The following is a 16,882-nucleotide window of genomic DNA, read 5'->3' as shown; positions in this document are numbered from 1 at the left end:
TTATTTATTTTATTTATTTTACTACTTTTATCTGCGTCTTTTATTTTATTTTACTATGTTTATCTGTTTGATTGTATTGTTTTATTTATGGCATCATTTTAGATTTATACACTTATTATTTATTGCTGATTGGTATATGGAATTGTTTGTTTTATTGTTGATTTTATGTACAGCACTTTGGAGACGTTTGTGTTGTTTAAATGTGCTATACAAATAAAGGGGATTGGATTGGATTGGATTGAAGAGAACAAGGAGGGTCTAATATTTATTTCCATGGCTGTACATACATACATACATACATACATACATACATACATACATACATTTTCCTGCTTTTTATGTGTAAAGAAGATAGAGAAAAAATGAAAAAGTATGCCTAAACAGGCCATTCTCCCAAATTAGTGCTTTTACTTTTTGCAATATATGTTGATTGATGCTTATACTTTATGTGCCCACTTTTACTGTATTTCTTAAGTGTTTTGTTTAAAAGTTCAAGATCTGAGTAGTTCCCCCACCTCAGACTAATACCAACTCACCCCACCTTGCTCTCTCGTGACCTTTCCCCAGGTGTAACAAATGCCAGGTGATTAGAGAAGAATCAATGAACCCACCTCACGCAGCTTCTGATTGGTTGTCGCAGCACATGCTTGCAAACCTCAAATAGCTGCGGCAAAGAAGACTTGATCAGTTCGATACATTTCCACGAGTCATGTGCAACAGAATGGTGCGCAGAGGAAGGAGGAGAAGCGCTACTGTTTACTTGGCCGCAGCTGTAATTCTGACGTGTTATTTGGCGCAAACGATAGACTGTTATCGACTGAAGAAAACCGAGAGAAGAGAAGGACGAAAAGAAGCCGATGCAGCCAAAACGATACGAGTCCAAGAGGGGAGAATTTTGTTCGGGAAAGTTTTCGAGACCGGCTCAGGCCTTGAGCCACAAGACATAGACGGGACCAAGAAGTCAAACGCTTCTGAGGAGGATAGAGCTGCTTATCAAGCAGACTCTACAGGTAGCCTTCACATCTTTACACTTTGACTTTATTGAATTGAAGGGTTAAATACACTTTTAAAGGTACAATACTGTTTACAAAATCTTAATGCCCCTTTCAGGCTGGTCGAAAGGACAAACTCAAGATCCCAGTTCCAAAGACGCATCATGGAAGCGCATGGCACCCTCGCTGCAGTGTGGTGGGGACCAGTTGAAGTTCAGAGCAGTGGGACCAGGAGCTTCACATTTTGCAGTAGAACAAGGTAATTTAAAAATGCATTAGCTGCTGATGCATTAGTTTCAATCAATGGCTACATATTCACACTGAGATCCTCTTAGCAGGTCATGCACCTCCAATGCCTCTGTCCCAAGTCCCTTCCACCTGTGGCTACAACATGCAGAAGAACTCTCTTGGGCTTGCTATGATGGTTCCCTATGATGGCTGCAACATGGTTCAAGAGGTAATGTCACATATACCTGTAGCTTATTTTAATTGTCTTTTCATTAATTTGTCTTCTGAAGCCCAAGTCCTAAAATGTCTTTACTGTCACAAGTAAAAAGCTAAAATTTAAAACTTTGCCCTTCTGGCATTCTTCAAAACTAACATCTGAGTACTTTATAATTGATCTGCTGTATATTGCTGCTATAGGATGATGGAGGAAATTGCATGCATTACTAAAGTGTAACAAGGGGCTTAAATTATTTTACATTTTGATGGCTTGATCAGTAAAGTAAAATGCCAAATATGAATATTGTTCCTGGTCCAGCATTTTAGATGCTGAACCAGGAACCACCAACTGTTTTGGTTTCTGAATGGATGCAACACTAAGCTGTTGCACTATTTTCTGACTTTTAAATTATTTAATATTTGAATCTCTAGGCTAATCAATGAATGTCTAGGTGTGACCATTGTTTCTGATACCTTGGCTTTTTTTTTTTTTTTTTTTTTTTCTTCCCGTCACAGGGTGGAAGTTATGTGCTCCCGATGCGTTGGCAGGGAATTCCAGTCTCACTCTGGTGTCCCAAACCTACAACACCTGCTGCCCAGGTTCCCCAGACACTCCTGGTGCCTCGAACCAGCAAGCACCCAGATGATTCAGACCACCACCACCAAGACCATTTTATTCCACCCCTCCCAAATTATTATCAATATCCTATGGTACCAAAGAATCCAGAAATGCCCCAAGTTCCACAGTCTCCTTGGAACCATGGTTTTTATCCCTTTCCGCCCCTTCCAGTAACAGTGGCACCAACCACCACTGCAAAGCCTGTTCCTGTTTACTATCCACCTTTTCCGTTTCCTTGGCTCCAACCTATGCCAACTACTGCCAAGCCTACCACAACTAAAGCTCAGTTACCCCCGCTTCCACCATATTTTCCTTATCCCTTCTACCCTCTATATCCAACCCCTAAGCCAACAACTACGACAACTAAGACTCAAACTCCACATGTCCACCTTCCCTTCCCTCCATATCCCTTCTTTCCTCCTTATCCATATCCGACCCCTAAGCCAACCACTGCAACAACGACTACGACAACTCAACCTCCACATACTCATCCGTACCTTCCCTTTCCTCCATATCCCCTCTTTCCTCCTTATCCATATCCGACCCCTAAGCCAACAACTGCAGCTACGACTACTACGACAACTCAACCTCCACATACTCATCCGCATGTCCACCTTCCCTTTCCTCCATATCATCCCCTCTTCCCTCTATATCCAACCCCTAAACCAACGACGACAACTAAGAAAACTACTACACATACTCATCCGCATGTCCACCCTCCCTATGGATGGCCTTTTCCCTTCCCTCCTTCAGGCTAGCCTGCTGAAACGACTCTAATAAATGGTTTGAATAACATGAATTACTCTGTCAAGTTCTTTATACTTTACCTTTTCACATTGTGAAAATGTCTAGGGCAACTATTTATTCCAGGCTCCTCAGGTGGCATTTGTAGATGTGTGGATTAGGTGAGTCATTCTTGCTGTGAATTATTTGAAACTGAACTTCTCTTATACAGAAGTTTTGCTGATGATTATCCAAATGCATTTCAGTTGCCACATGGAGGCACCATGGCTCTACCATTTCTTGTTAAAGAATAGTACAATATAGATACTTGGGCTTCTGTATGCCAGGAGTGACTTACTTGAAGTGATTTCTGGCTGGCTTAAAACTTGAAGACCAACCAAGGGACTGTACAAAGACATTAAGTGGTCTAACTAAAACCACATGTTCCTTACCACTTGTAAATCTACATTAGTTTACCTCTTAACACACAACAATTAGTGTCAGTTTCTAAATAACTTGTCTTAAAAGTGAGATTATTTCCCATTATGGCTTGTTATACAACTCAGAGGCTCAGCAGTCCAGGGTTTTCATTTATGAAAATGCTATCTGACTCACTTTCCAGACACTTAATTTGTACTGTCATCCTAAATCTTTTGTTGGCATGGTCTCACGATTTGATTTGGTCCCTGATGCATCCTTTTTTTTTTTCAATAAATCAAAGGAGGAATCAATAAATACTACTCGTCTCATAAATGTGGGTTCACTTTTTATTAAAGTGCTTTACAAAATGTATAGCCAACTTTTGGCATCAAGTTGTAACTTCCTACTGCTCTAAGGACATTCCTGATCCTGAATGTGGAAAACATCACAAACATGACTTGAGTCTGAACAGACAGCAGTTGTACTGAAGATGAAGTAAGAGACATTAAGTTTGAATAGTGCTGTGTACTCAATGTAACTGAATATAAACATAAAATATCTAAACGGAAAAATGAATTGTAAACCAAAACTAGAAAATATCCTCTGGGGAAATTCTGAAAGGGCCACGGGGGCTACTGCTGGTGTGTGTACACAATGGTGGTATTCTTCAGAGATTTCAAACCATTAATACTAGTAATGTTATACTATATTATATACAAGGAGCACACGTACAACAAGCATTCATTTTCAAGTATTTATACAGCAACCTATGCCCTTTAACCTCAAAATGTGTGTGTCCCGAGCACTGGTCCCTACAGCTATTGCTGTATGGGACCAGTGCTCGGTGCGGTTGCCCTAATTACGTACAGTATAGGAAGCTGTAACACCAAGAGGCTAAGGACTTAGCCTTGTCATAAAGGGCAGGCTGAGTCTTAACCATGATGCTGCCCCAACAGTTTTGACCAATTGGATAGTTGCACATTCACATAAAACTCTGTGTAAAAGTAAGATAGGCAGCCTTTCTCTGACGGTGGTTGCAACTGTCTTACAGACTGCGATTTCTGGTCAGATTTAGGTCCATGTACATGATTCACTCTTTCATTACTGGCTTAATAAATATTTAAAATTATTTTTCTCTCCTCTCTTCTGTTCTGCAAAAAACAACGAACTAACACATATTCAATAGTATGGTAGTTTGGGTATTGGACACAGAATCTACTGATTTAGCACCATGAGGATGAGTAGAAACGACAATTTCACAATGGGAGAAGATGCTTTATCAAAGGCCTCTGCACATGGAAGGTGAACTAACACTAACAAAGGTCCAGCTGACCTGCACAACCAGAGTTCAACAAGTAACTTGCAGAATATGATGGTATAAAAAAAGCTCATAATATAAATATTACTATATTCACTACCCTAAAACATTTAAAGGTAAGCAGAATTGTGTTGCTTCTATTAAATGTTTCACCATTAGCAGTTACTGCCAGACAAATGCTGTTGTTTCATGTTAGGTCTGTCTTCCTATTGCTTACTTGGGATGACTATGAAACTAAAGGGCAGCAAAGACATAGTATTTTAGTGTACACATTTCTGCATGTACCACTGAAAATAAAATGAAATTGAGAAATGTTGTGATAAGATACAAATAAAGCCAACAAAGACCATCAAACATTTCTTAAAGACACTGGAGGAGGGATTCATATGACCTCAAAACAACCTACAAGACCAATATCTCTTCTATTTTTAACTTCTTAACTATTTACATGAGAATTAGTCAGCAGAGGCACTTATTGAGCACACCTGTTGCAAGCTAAGTGAACACAGCCGCAAGCTGTAGCTGATGATGGACCTGATTGGTTGATTTCCTGGCCAGTTGTTCTACTTCATAGCAAAGTTCTTTCCATCTGCTCTGAGCTTGTGGCACCAGTATGGCAGGTGATGATGATGGAAGGGGATGTTGGCCATGTCAGACTGCAGCAGTCACTTTAGTCCTGTGTGCTTTGGCACAGTTTACAACTTGTGTTAGCTTGGGGGAGCTGAGCAAAGTTAAGCAAGATGAGGTGGACAGTGGAGCAAAAGTGATGGAAGAAAGGACAGGGCACATTTTTTTAAATGGGAAAGAGCTTAACTCTCAGTCAGGATCTGCCTTTTTTGCTGCCACAGAAAATGATGAACTGCTGCATACTGACAAGGATCAACTGGATGGCACAGGTAAGATATTTATTGTTAAATATGAATGCAGCATGATTCTTAAAAGAAAAAAGAGAAGCAGTATACACTTATCTGGACTTCTTAACTCATAAAGGACTGTTGGAGCAGACCTCACAGCAGGGGGACAATATGGCTGAAGCCGCATGGAGGCGCATGAGTGTTTCTCTGCACTGTGGGCAAAGCAAGATGAAAATAAAAGCCATGGGACCTGGATCTGTTAACTTGGAGCTAGCCATGGGTATTGTTACAATGCAACAAAGCTTTGTTTGTGTAAAAGCTGTAAGCACATGACATGCTGGCAAAGAATAATTGTCTTTCTCCTCCACTCAGGCAACGGACCTCCCCTGCCCTTATTCCAGGTGCCTGAACAATGTGGCTACTCAATGCGGCAAAATGCACTGGGCTTTGTTTTGGTTGTTCCCTATGATGGCTGTAATGTCATACAAGAGGTATGCCTTTACTCCTTATTAACTGGCTTAGAGCATAGCAAATGTTTTCTATATAATCTCTAAGTAATTCTATAACTAGTAGTACATTGCATGTCCATTTGAGACATTTATCTGTTCAAAAATATCATTTTTACCAATTATGGAAAAGCATATTATAAAACTGAACTTTTTTTTTTTTTTTTTTTGCAAAATTGAACTTTATTTGGCTTGACATTGTTTAAGGTCAGGTTTTTGCGTCATTTCAACTGAGAGGATCTTGGCCTATTTTTCAAAATGTACTATTTGAGTACTTATGAGTACATGGTACTACAGTACTTGTGCATAGTTGAAATCACCCCACAGATCATTTGGAAAATATCCTTTCCCAATAAATGTCCAAAGTATATATATTTTTTTTTACATAATTGGAAACTCCAGTTTAAGTGTATTAGCTAAGCTACTTGTGTCTTGTTTCAGTATGAAAACTTTGTTCTTCCAATGAGCTGGTTGAGGACATCAGTTGAATTCACCTGCCCTGTGTCAGGAAGTTCTACTCTGCCACCTGCTACAACTACCCCTAAGCCTGCTCACCAGCCCAGGAAACTTCCTCTCCGCCTCAGGCCCTGGGGCCTGAATCGTCCAAAGCGTCAAGTGGAACAGCCCCTTCCCTACTATGATCCTAGTGCATACATGTATTACTATAACATGTTAACAACAACTACTGCCAAGCCAACCACAACTACTACCAAGCCACCTTCAGTGCAACCCCTTCCTTCTTACCCATACTCTTATGACCCTTACATGTATTACCTGTATTACTATTACTACTACTACTACCCTCAATATTTCCAAGTGCCGACTACTACTGCCAAACCTACAACAGCATCAACCACCAAGGCCACCCCAAAACCAGGAGGACCAGAGGACCCTGATGTTTACTACTACCCAATCATCCAGCATTTTTATGGAAGTCCTCCATACTCTCAAACTACTCAACCTCCAGGTGACACAACTACCCCCACAAGTGAGACAACTGCTCCTACAATGGAGCCCACAACCCCAACTCCCACAAGTAGTACAACAACACCAAGCAGTAATGTCTATCCAGGCCCAATGAAACCACATGTTCCTTATTACGAGAACCCTTTTCCTCTACAAGTTGCCTACAACAAGGCTGGCAAACTCCCAGATGACCAGAAGTACATCCCTCAATATGGGTTAAAATCTGGACTTGAGGCTGGAGCACACCCACATCCAGGCTTCAACTACTGGCAACCTGGGCCCTGGTTTAGTCAAAAAAGAGAAAATCCTCATTGAGTGAAGAAGAGAACTACCTGAAAACCACTCAGAAATGGTAAGTACCACTCACGTTTGAAACAAATTGTATGAATGAAGTTATATTTCAACCACAACTGTCTTTCTTTCAGGGCCTGCTGTTCTCTACAAGCATTCAATAAATGTGCATTTTTACTCAACACTTTGTCATTCATGATTCATCTGTGATGCAAACTCTTGTTTTGCTTGAACCTCTTGGGATGGTCCAGGTGTGTACAAACTTAATTGTAGGGTAAAGTAACTTCACAATAGGACTATGGTACAACATTGTAAAAAAAGATGACTTAAGGTGGTCCAGTGACTCCTTACTTTTCAAAGTTGCAAGTATAGTTTCAAGGTCTTGCAAAGATTACAGTTGCAGAAGTAACTAGATCGTTTTAATGTGCTTGGCTCAAGGTTAGTGGAAGCTTGCAATGGGGAAACAAGTTGGTAATCACTTGAAATCGCTCTAAATGGTTTGAATAACATAAGTGACTCAGTCAAGTTCTTTCTACTTGTTTACCCTAGGAATTTTCCACAATGTGAAAGGTAACTCTTTATTCCCGGCTTCTCAGTTGGCATTTTGTGTAGATTAGGTAACAGTCATTTATTCTTGCTGTGGATTAATTATTGAAACTGAGGTTTTCCTGTGAGAAACAAGCAACAGGGGGCAGTACTACACTTATTTGGCTCCATGTCTGGTTCAGTCTGCTGCTCCAGAAGGAGTAAGCAAAACCAAATAACACTTTATCCTAATTCAAACTGCCATAAGCTGATGGTATGGTTTGAGTCATGGACACAAAATCTCCCAACTCGCATGCTTTTACAAGATACTGAGTTGTGGTAGATAAAAATTGTTACAAAAAATAGACTTGCAGGTTATTTCACAGCTCTTATTCTGCCTTCCCTCCCAAGCTTGGCAAATACAATCTACTACAAACCAGATTCCCTTCCTGAATTGGAACTCATTTTAAATCATACAGTCAAGAAATCCACAAATGGTAATTTTACTGAAAAGCACATCCCTTACATCCTTGTTGGGACAGTAAAGCAAATGTAACCTTTCTACACTTGCTATTTTTGAGACATTAAGTTTGTCATTTTGATAAACACCATAAAAACCTGAATTTAAGAATAGTTGGGATACTGAACTTGCATTCATTTTCCAAACTTTCACATTATATTCAATTCAACTGTACATAGACAGTATATTTAGTGGTCAAACTAAAACTTCATTGTAAATCTACACTCGTACCACTGTTTTAACACTCAATTTCTAAATAACTTGCTGTTTTAAAAATATGTGAAAGTTGGCCATGTGATTGGCACTATCATCCCACCCCTATACCATCATAGATGCTGGCTTCTGAACTTCATAGTGGAAACAATCTGGTCCTTTTCCTATTTAGCCTGAAGGACACAATGTCCATGAATTCCAAAAACAATTTAAAAAAAGTGTGGATAGATCTGTTATCTGACTTTCACTTTCCGGACTCTTATTTTTTTTTTATTGTCGTCCTAAATCTTTTGCTGGCATATGTTAGGGATTAATAAAAATAAGAAATTATCTGCATTGTAACCATAAGTAAATGCTGCTTAGAAACTTATTTAGCATAAAACACAGATTGAATATAACAAGCACATACACAGTTAACACTTGTTGCAGGTTCTTGAGGGAAAGCAAATGTAAGACAGAGACTCATTCATGGAACAGAGACACATCCGTAGAGATATTTTCAAGGTTATAGACTCGGAGGAAGTAAAGCACTGAGGAACACTAGGTATAGTTAGAGGGCCAGATGAGGAGAAATGTGTGGAGAATGTATTCCTTTAACAGACGCCGACCGAAAGCTGTAACACCAAGAGGCTAAGGACTTAGCCTTGTCATAAAGGGCAGGCTGAGTCTAAACCATGGTGCTGCCCCAACAGTTTTGACCAGTTAGATAGTTGCACATTCACATAAAATTCTGTGTAAAAGTAAGATAGGCAGCCTTTCTCTGACAGTGGTTGCAGCTAACTGTCTTACAGACTGCGATTTCTGGTCAGATTTAGGTCCATGTACATGATTCAGTCTTTAATTACTGGCTTAATAAATATTTAAAATTATTTTTCTCTCCTCTCTTCTGTTCTGCAAAAAACTCCCGACTCTAACACATATTCAATAGTATGGTAGTTTGGGTATTGGACACAGAATCTACTGATTTAGCACCATGAGGATGAGTAGAAATGACAATTTCACAATGGGAGAAGATGCTTTATCAAAGGCCTCTGCACATGGAAGGTGAACTAACACTAACAAAGGTCCAGCTGACCTGCACAACCAGAGTTCAACAAGTAACTTGCAGAATATGATGGTTTTAAAAAAGCTCATAATATAAATATTACTATATTCACAACCCCAAAACATTTAAAGGTAAGCAGAATTGTATTGCTTCTATTAAATGTTTCACCATTAGCAGTTATTGCCAGACAAATGCTGTTGTTTCATGTTTGGTCAGTCTTCCTATTGCTTACTTGGGATGACCATGAAACTAAAGGGCAGCAAAGACATTGTTTTTAAGTGTACACATTCCTGTATGTAGCACTGAAAATAAAATAGAATTGAGAAATGTTGTGATAAGATACAAATAAAGCCAACAAAGACCATCAAACATTTCTTAAAGACACTGGAGGAGGGATTCATAGGCTCTTAATAAGCACACCTGTTGCAAGCTAAGTGAACAAAGGTGCAAGCTGTTGCTGATGTTGCACATGATTGGTCGATTACCTGGCCCCAAATTGTGCCCAGTATTAAAAGCCATTTGTTCTGCATCATAGCAAAGTTCTTTCCATCTGCTCTGAGCTTGTGGCACCAGTATGGCAGGTGATGATGGAAGGGGATGTTGGCCATGTCAGACTGCAGCAGTCATTTTAGTCCTGTGTGCTTTGGCCCAGCTTACAACTTGTGTTAGCTTGTGGGAGCTGAGCAAAGTTAAGCAAGATGAGGTTGACAGTGGAGGAAAAGTGATGGAAGAAAGGACAGGGCACATTTTTTTAAATGGGAAAGAGCTTAACTCTCAGTCAGGATCTGCCTTTTTTGCTGCCACAGAAAATGATGAACTGCTGCATACCGACAAGGATCAACTGGATGGCACAGGTAAGATATTTATTGTTAAATATGAATGCAGCATGATTCTTAAAAGAAAAAAGAGAAGCAGTATACACTTATCTGGACTTCTTAACTCATAAAGGACTGTTGGAGCAGACCTCACAGCAGGGGGACAATATGGCTGAAGCCGCATGGAGGCGCATGAGTGTTTCTCTGCACTGTGGGCAAAGCAAGATGAAAATAAAAGCCATGGGACCTGGATCTGTTAACTTGGAGCTAGCCATGGGTATTGTTACAATGCAACAAAGCTTTGTTTGTGTAAAAGCTGTAAGCACATGACATGCTGGCAAAGAATAATTGTCTTTCTCCTCCACTCAGGCAACGGACCTCCCCTGCCCTTATTCCAGGTGCCTGAACAATGTGGCTACTCAATGCGGCAAAATGCACTGGGCTTTGTTTTGGTTGTTCCCTATGATGGTTGTAATGTCATACAAGAGGTATGCCTTTACTCTTAACTGGCTTGGAGCATAGCAAATGTTAAGTGATTCTATAACTGGTAGTACATTTTGTGTCTATTCAAGACATTCATCTGTTCAAAAAATATTTTAAAAATGGCCTTTTTTTTTTATGTACTTGAGCTTTATTTGGCTTAAAATGTTTTTTAAGGTCAGGTTTTGGCATCAATTTTTCAACTGAGTGGGTCTTGGCCTCAAATGGATGTGCATTTCTCTATGGTGGCCATTTTGAGTACATTCGAATGGTTAAATATTTTCAGTTATGTTGGGTATTTTATGGCATACATTTTTATAATGCTAATAAAATGCATGTTATGCACGCAGGAAATTTAAGCCATATTCGGTCCATATTGAAATTGTCTAAAATGAGGTGCTTCTGCCTAAGTGGAGCCAATTGAGTACATGGTTGACATCACCCCACAGATTATTTGGAAAATATCCTTTCCCTTTTTTTTTTTTTTTTTTTAAATGTCTAAAGTTAATATTCTAAGTTAGAAAAAGTAGTTGGTAGTTACAATAAATGTACCCTCAATTATAAAATTGCTTATATGCCATTACAAGGTGGAGGAATGTCAGTAAAAGTGTTGTGCCACAAATGTCTTAAACTCAGGTTAAGTGTATAAACTAAGCTACTTGTGTCTTGTTTCAGTATGAAAACTTTGTTCTTCCAATGAGCTGGTTGAGGACATCAGTTGAATTCACCTGCCCTGTGTCAGGAAGTTCTACTCTGCCACCTGCTACAACTACCCCTAAGCCTGCTCACCAGCCCAGGAAACTTCCTCTCCGCCTCAGGCCCTGGGGCCTGAATCGTCCAAAGCGTCAAGTGGAACAGCCCCTTCCCTACTATGATCCTAGTGCATACATGTATTACTATAACATGTTAACAACAACTACTGCCAAGCCAACCACAACTACTACCAAGCCACCTTCAGTGCAACCCCTTCCTTCTTACCCATACTCTTATGACCCTTACATGTATTACCTGTATTACTATTACTACTACTACTACCCTCAATATTTCCAAGTGCCGACTACTACTGCCAAACCTACGACAGCATCAACCACCAAGGCCACCCCAAAACCAGGAGGACCAGAGGACCCTGATGTTTACTACTACCCAATCATCCAGCATTATTATGGAAGTCCTCCATACTCTCCAACGACAACGAGGCCCACAACCGCTCCTACAACGAGGCCCACAACCGCTCCTACAACGAGGCCCACAACCGCTCCTACAACGAGGCCCACAACCGCTCCTACAACGAGGCCCACAACCGCTCCTACAACGAGGCCCACAACCGCTCCTACAACGAGGCCCACAACCGCTCCTACAACGAAGCCCACAACCGCTCCTACAACGAAGCCCACAACTAAAGTGTGTACTAGTACAACAACACCAAGCAGTAATGTCTATCCAGGCCCAATGAAGCCAAATGTTCCTTACTACGAGAACCCCTATCCTCTACAAGTTGCCTACAACAGGGCTGGCAAACTCCCAGATGACCAGAAGTACATCCCTCAATATGGGTTAAAATCTGGACTTGAGGCTGGAGCACACCCACATCCAGGCTTCAACTACTGGCAACCTGGGCCCTGGTTTAGTCAAAAAAGAGAAAATCCTCATTGAGTGAAGAAGAGCACTACCTGAAAACCACTCAGAAATGGTAAGTACCACTCCACGTTTGAAACAAATTGTATGAATGAAGTTATATTTCAACCACAACTGTCTTTCTTTCAGGGCCTGCTGTTCTCTACAAGCATACAATAAATGTGCATTTTTACTCAACACTTTGTCATTCATGATTCATCTGTGATGCAAACTCTTGTGTGTACAAACGTAATTGTAGGGTAAAGTAACTTCACAATAGGACTATGGTACACCATTGTAAAAAGATGACTAAAGTTGGTTCAGTGACTCCCTACTTGCCAAATCTGCAAGTGTAGTTTCAATAGTCTCTTTCGTGCCGGCACATTTACAGCTGTCATCTCACCTGCACAAAGAAGGCACCAGAAGCGGAGGTAGTCGGACAGAAAATTTGGACTGCTGGAGGCAGGACCACAATGAAAGGGCCATCCCAGCAAGGTGGAATATTTGACATTGCGTGTGACGTCTCCCACTTGGTCATCAAATCACCGTTTAGCAGCACAACTGTGGCCATTGCTAGCTGTGCACAGCGTCTGCTGCTGATTGTAAACAAACTTGCATCACAACTGTGCAGAGGGTCCAGTGCTCGTTGTAAACAAATGGAGGTCGCTAAGTGAACACTTATTGCTGCAGCACATGCACACTGTACTGCTACAGAGCTAACTGTGTAGCCTAGCCTATAGCACTGTGCTATTGCCAGGCAGCAACCTCTGGGTCTGAACAGGGAGACAAACCAGTAAGTGCCTTAAGCCTCTATTCTACTGAAAATGTGTTAAGTGTGGCTGCAAAAACATTTTTTTTTTTTTTTTTTTTTTTTTTTTAAGGACAACACTAATCTTAACTGCTAGTCAGAAATCTTCAAGACAATTTGTTGGTTCAAGTTACTGCCCCTTTAAAAGAGAAATGGAAGATAAAGAATCGTATGATTTGGGGTGCGTCTACCTTGACAGGTCACTAACAAGGCGAGCAGTCATCCGGAGAAGCCGAACAATGCCTATCCACGGCACTGTCAAAGATAAAATGTATATGGACGTTTAGCGTTTTGGTCTTATAACTTTCATGCTTTCAATTAAAAGTTTATTTGAACATTTTGTTCAGTAAAAATGTCTTGTTCAGCGTTTAGTTGGACTAATAGACACTCCAAGGAGTTGCTGCTCATTTTTCTGAGGTAAGTAACATTGTTTTTTGCTAGCCAAAATGAACATCCCAGTTAATGTTAACATGAATTAGGAGCTGGCTTCGCTCAGTCAGGTTGACGGTGTAGAGGCGTGTAGTCGGTCATCAGATCCAAAATGGTCTCCTCCCCGTATCGGAAACAAGATGGCGACAAGTGTAATGCTGACCTCGATGCTTCCAACGGGCAGTCCACAAACCAATGGGTGACGTCATGGAGACTACGTCCTTTATTTATAGTCTATGGCTACTGCACAGCAATGCTGCTGATCTGTTGCACGTCACTATCGTCTCCTCCCACCTCGTTCCGTGACGCCGGACTGCACCATGAAAGGGCATGAATATCACGCCTTTGTGGGATCACCATGAACAGCATAAGGTGAAAAGCCAGCACGGATCTTTCCGGCAATACATCAGGACATTTGCAGGACCACACTATGAAAGGCATACTGTCTTACATAGCTTGCAGTTGCAGAATTAACTAATTTATGTGCTTGGTTCAAGGATGAATGGTTTGAGAGCTTGCAATGGGGAAACAATCAAGTTGGTTATCACTTGAGGGGCTTAATTTCCCCCAAAAAACTAACTGTACATCACAATTTGGCTTTATCAAGAAGCAACCTGAAATGTAGCAATGTGGAATTGCTAACAGCTGCAGTTCCTCAACTGGCCACTTGACTCTGGCTCCAAAAGCAGCAATCCCTATTGGCCCCTATGTTCAAAAGGCCCAACTTGCAGCAGAAGTTAAGTCAAAATGGCAACTGCAGGAGCTGCCACAATTGTATTTTGGCTCTTGAGAATCCTATGGCTATCAACATTATTTTAAAGGTATTACTAAAGGTTGCAACCCTGAAGGAAACCTGGGCATAAATGTGTCTGCTACAAATCTTAACCGTCTAAATGCTCAATTTTGCCTCCAGTTATTTTCTGTGAAACCCCCAACGCCCATATACACTCATACAGCGTGTTCACACACCCCATTCTGTCTGTTCCCATATATTTCCACATGGTGCACTCTCCTCTGGGTAACCCGTGACGATGGACACACACACAACTCTACACACATCACTGAAACTAAGCCACACGTGACAGAGATATATGTAACGCTGCTCTTTGAAAGCAAGGATGCACGTCTGTATTTCCTTCTCGTTTGATTGTTCGACTGCTGAAACTGTAAAGCACTGAGCTCAGGTATAAGAATTATTCTGTAGAAGAGCAAGAAATCCTAAAATCCATCTTTTGGCGTTCATCAAATATTTCAAGCATTGGAGAAGCAACTGCCCATTGATTCAATGTTGTGCTCATCTCTATTTGGATATGAATGCTGTTTTTGAATTGGAAGAATTGATTTGAGTTCTACCACAAAGGTGAGTCCTTTTTATAATTTTACTTTATTTTTACCAGTGATTAGAATTTAGGTTGGAAGATCATGCTTTTGTAATCCAGTAACAGAATTTGTTTTCTGATTTCTACAGCCTAAATTAAAATCAGTAGCGTTTAGAGACTAAATCTAAGAGTAGGAACATAGCATCTATATGGGATATACGACAAAAAATATTGCCAGTTATATTGATCTATTTATTTTCCGTTTGTTCTCAGGAAGACACTATGGAGCTTAAACAGATTGACACAGCCAGCATTTAAGCAGTTCATTTCAGTCCGAGCTGTGTGTGTCCCGTCTCCGAATATCTTCAGTCCATCTGTGGCCATATTCCCAGCCAGGGCACTTAGTCCCTCCCCCATTGCTGATATTTGCTCAACCCTCTACATACAGCTGGTCTTTATGGAGGATTATGATGTGGACATGGATGAGGAAGAAGAGGGAGAGGTATTCATGAGAAAGGCCACAATAGGCCATTGGTGGGAGGACTGTGGACATGATGGAAACTGTGACACACAGCACCAAAGCGGAGGAAGAGGATGCATGGTAAACAGCCGTAGTTGGGCCGAGGAGCTCCAGGATATCTTTGCACCACAGGCAGAGGACTGTTACAGTGGAGGGAGAACCAGCCTGTCCAGCATCTCTGTGAGTGACTCTCTCTCTCTCTCTCTCTCTCTCTCTCTCTCTCTCTGTGTCTAGGCCACACAAGCACGGAATTACTCACTTTTGAGTCCATTTGTTCTGACAAATTTCACGGCATCTCTCAAACACAGGAAAACAGAGTGAGACAGAAATAACATTGCAGAGTTACAGACAAAAGCAAACAATCCCAAGTCAAAAATGTAACAAAAGAAAATGTGCATAACAGCATTTGCAAGTAGAAACGATGCATATCTGTTTTAGGGCTGGGTGATTATTCAAATGCCATTTTCTACTACAGTTTTGGCTTCAAGTGATCAAAATAAGATAATCAAGATAGAACATGAAACATTATAAAAGTTATCCACTATCATTTTTATATATATATTTAGTAATTCGTGATGTTTCCAAAGCTGGAGAGTAAATGTGTTAAATAATCATGAACTCAATATTGACCAAAACAATTATGATGATTTTTGCCAGGATCATGCAGCCCTAAAGTATATGATTAAACATGGCATATACATTGCCTTTAGTGAAATGCATTAAATGGAAAGGCTGAGGATATTTACTATATTCCTCTGATCCTTGTGAACAATGAAAGATGAATCAAAATGTTGCATTGTTTAATCGGCCCACTGCTGCATTGTGACACAGAACTGTGGGAACTTGTGTGTCTGTGCATTTGTGTTTTTCTTTGCATGTGTGGGCAAATGCACTTCCTTGTCTATCTTACGGCTCATCTGGCTTGACTCTGTGATGTGGAACAGGGGCTGCAGGAGGAGGAGAGTCCTTTAGGAGACAAAACAAACAGATAGCGTGCAATTAAAAATTCACTGCTCTGCTTTGGGCCGGCGAGCAGATGCAGACGCCATGTCAGTGCTCCTCAAAAGTGCTGACATTTATTAGAGGAGCCATTATTGATCAGCCTCTTTTTAATGGTTTTGTTTTCCAGGGTTGCAGTCTCATTCATCAGGCTATGTTTAGCCTTGGCTTTACATCGCTCACCTTGCCCATGCAACTTATCATGTGCCCTTATTTCTGTAAATCTATAAAGTCTGTCTCCTCCCATCAGGGCACAAATCTCCAGTAAGCTGCAGTTTGTTCCTTTGCTTTGGTTAAAAGAAAGATGATGAGGAGAAAGGAAGATGGAGGAGCAGATAACAGATCAGGAGAGCGGTGGCAGCACTGAGCAGCTCCGTCCATCCCCTCCCTCTTCCATCTCTCTCTCCTCCTCCTCCTCCTCCGCTTCCGTCTTTTCCCCCCTCCCCTCACTGCTCTCTCCTC

General features: G+C 40.9%; 3 protein-coding genes across 3 annotated transcripts; all 3 read left to right on the top strand.

The window, feature by feature from the left end:
- Positions 1-677: 677 nt before the first annotated feature.
- LOC131980513 (uncharacterized) lies at positions 678-2,850 on the top strand. Its single transcript, XM_059344762.1, has 4 exons — positions 678-1,010; positions 1,111-1,251; positions 1,331-1,449; positions 1,953-2,850. Exons 1-4 carry the CDS (start codon positions 710-712, stop codon positions 2,811-2,813), a joined length of 1,422 nt encoding a protein of 473 aa, XP_059200745.1. The 5' UTR covers positions 678-709; the 3' UTR covers positions 2,814-2,850.
- A 2,286-nt stretch (positions 2,851-5,136) lies between these two features.
- LOC131980589 (adhesive plaque matrix protein-like) lies at positions 5,137-7,315 on the top strand. The gene is made up of 5 exons (XM_059344844.1): positions 5,137-5,412; positions 5,507-5,650; positions 5,743-5,861; positions 6,318-7,194; positions 7,268-7,315. Exons 1-4 carry the CDS (start codon positions 5,283-5,285, stop codon positions 7,155-7,157), a joined length of 1,233 nt encoding a protein of 410 aa, XP_059200827.1. The 5' UTR covers positions 5,137-5,282; the 3' UTR covers positions 7,158-7,194; positions 7,268-7,315.
- Positions 7,316-9,976: 2,661 nt separating this feature from the next.
- LOC131980535 (adhesive plaque matrix protein-like) lies at positions 9,977-12,543 on the top strand. The gene is made up of 5 exons (XM_059344789.1): positions 9,977-10,290; positions 10,385-10,528; positions 10,621-10,739; positions 11,407-12,421; positions 12,496-12,543. Exons 1-4 carry the CDS (start codon positions 10,011-10,013, stop codon positions 12,382-12,384), a joined length of 1,521 nt encoding a protein of 506 aa, XP_059200772.1. The 5' UTR covers positions 9,977-10,010; the 3' UTR covers positions 12,385-12,421; positions 12,496-12,543.
- The last annotated feature ends 4,339 nt before the right edge of the window (positions 12,544-16,882 follow it).

The sequence above is a fragment of the Centropristis striata genome, chromosome 11 (assembly GCF_030273125.1).
Source record: "Centropristis striata isolate RG_2023a ecotype Rhode Island chromosome 11, C.striata_1.0, whole genome shotgun sequence".
NCBI lineage: Eukaryota > Metazoa > Chordata > Actinopteri > Perciformes > Serranidae > Centropristis > Centropristis striata.
The sequence above is the reverse complement of the archived record's forward strand: the minus strand, read 5'-3'. Positions and strand labels throughout refer to the sequence as shown.

What these genes read in the sequence shown, in the direction of transcription:
- LOC131980513 (XM_059344762.1), top strand. Translation starts at nt 710, where the DNA reads ATGTGCAACAGAATGGTGCGCAGAGGAAGGAGGAGAAGCGCTACTGTT. An exon ending in TTATCAAGCAGACTCTACAG is followed by an intron (nt 1,011 to 1,110) that starts GTAGCCTTCACA and finishes TGCCCCTTTCAG; the next exon opens with GCTGGTCGAAAGGACAAACT. An exon ending in ACATTTTGCAGTAGAACAAG is followed by an intron (nt 1,252 to 1,330) that starts GTAATTTAAAAA and finishes TCCTCTTAGCAG; the next exon opens with GTCATGCACCTCCAATGCCT.
- LOC131980589 (XM_059344844.1), top strand. Translation starts at nt 5,283, where the DNA reads ATGGAAGAAAGGACAGGGCACATTTTTTTAAATGGGAAAGAGCTTAAC. An exon ending in GGATCAACTGGATGGCACAG is followed by an intron (nt 5,413 to 5,506) that starts GTAAGATATTTA and finishes TAACTCATAAAG; the next exon opens with GACTGTTGGAGCAGACCTCA. An exon ending in TAACTTGGAGCTAGCCATGG is followed by an intron (nt 5,651 to 5,742) that starts GTATTGTTACAA and finishes TCCTCCACTCAG; the next exon opens with GCAACGGACCTCCCCTGCCC.
- LOC131980535 (XM_059344789.1), top strand. Translation starts at nt 10,011, where the DNA reads ATGGCAGGTGATGATGGAAGGGGATGTTGGCCATGTCAGACTGCAGCA. An exon ending in TAACTTGGAGCTAGCCATGG is followed by an intron (nt 10,529 to 10,620) that starts GTATTGTTACAA and finishes TCCTCCACTCAG; the next exon opens with GCAACGGACCTCCCCTGCCC. An exon ending in GTTGTAATGTCATACAAGAG is followed by an intron (nt 10,740 to 11,406) that starts GTATGCCTTTAC and finishes GTCTTGTTTCAG; the next exon opens with TATGAAAACTTTGTTCTTCC.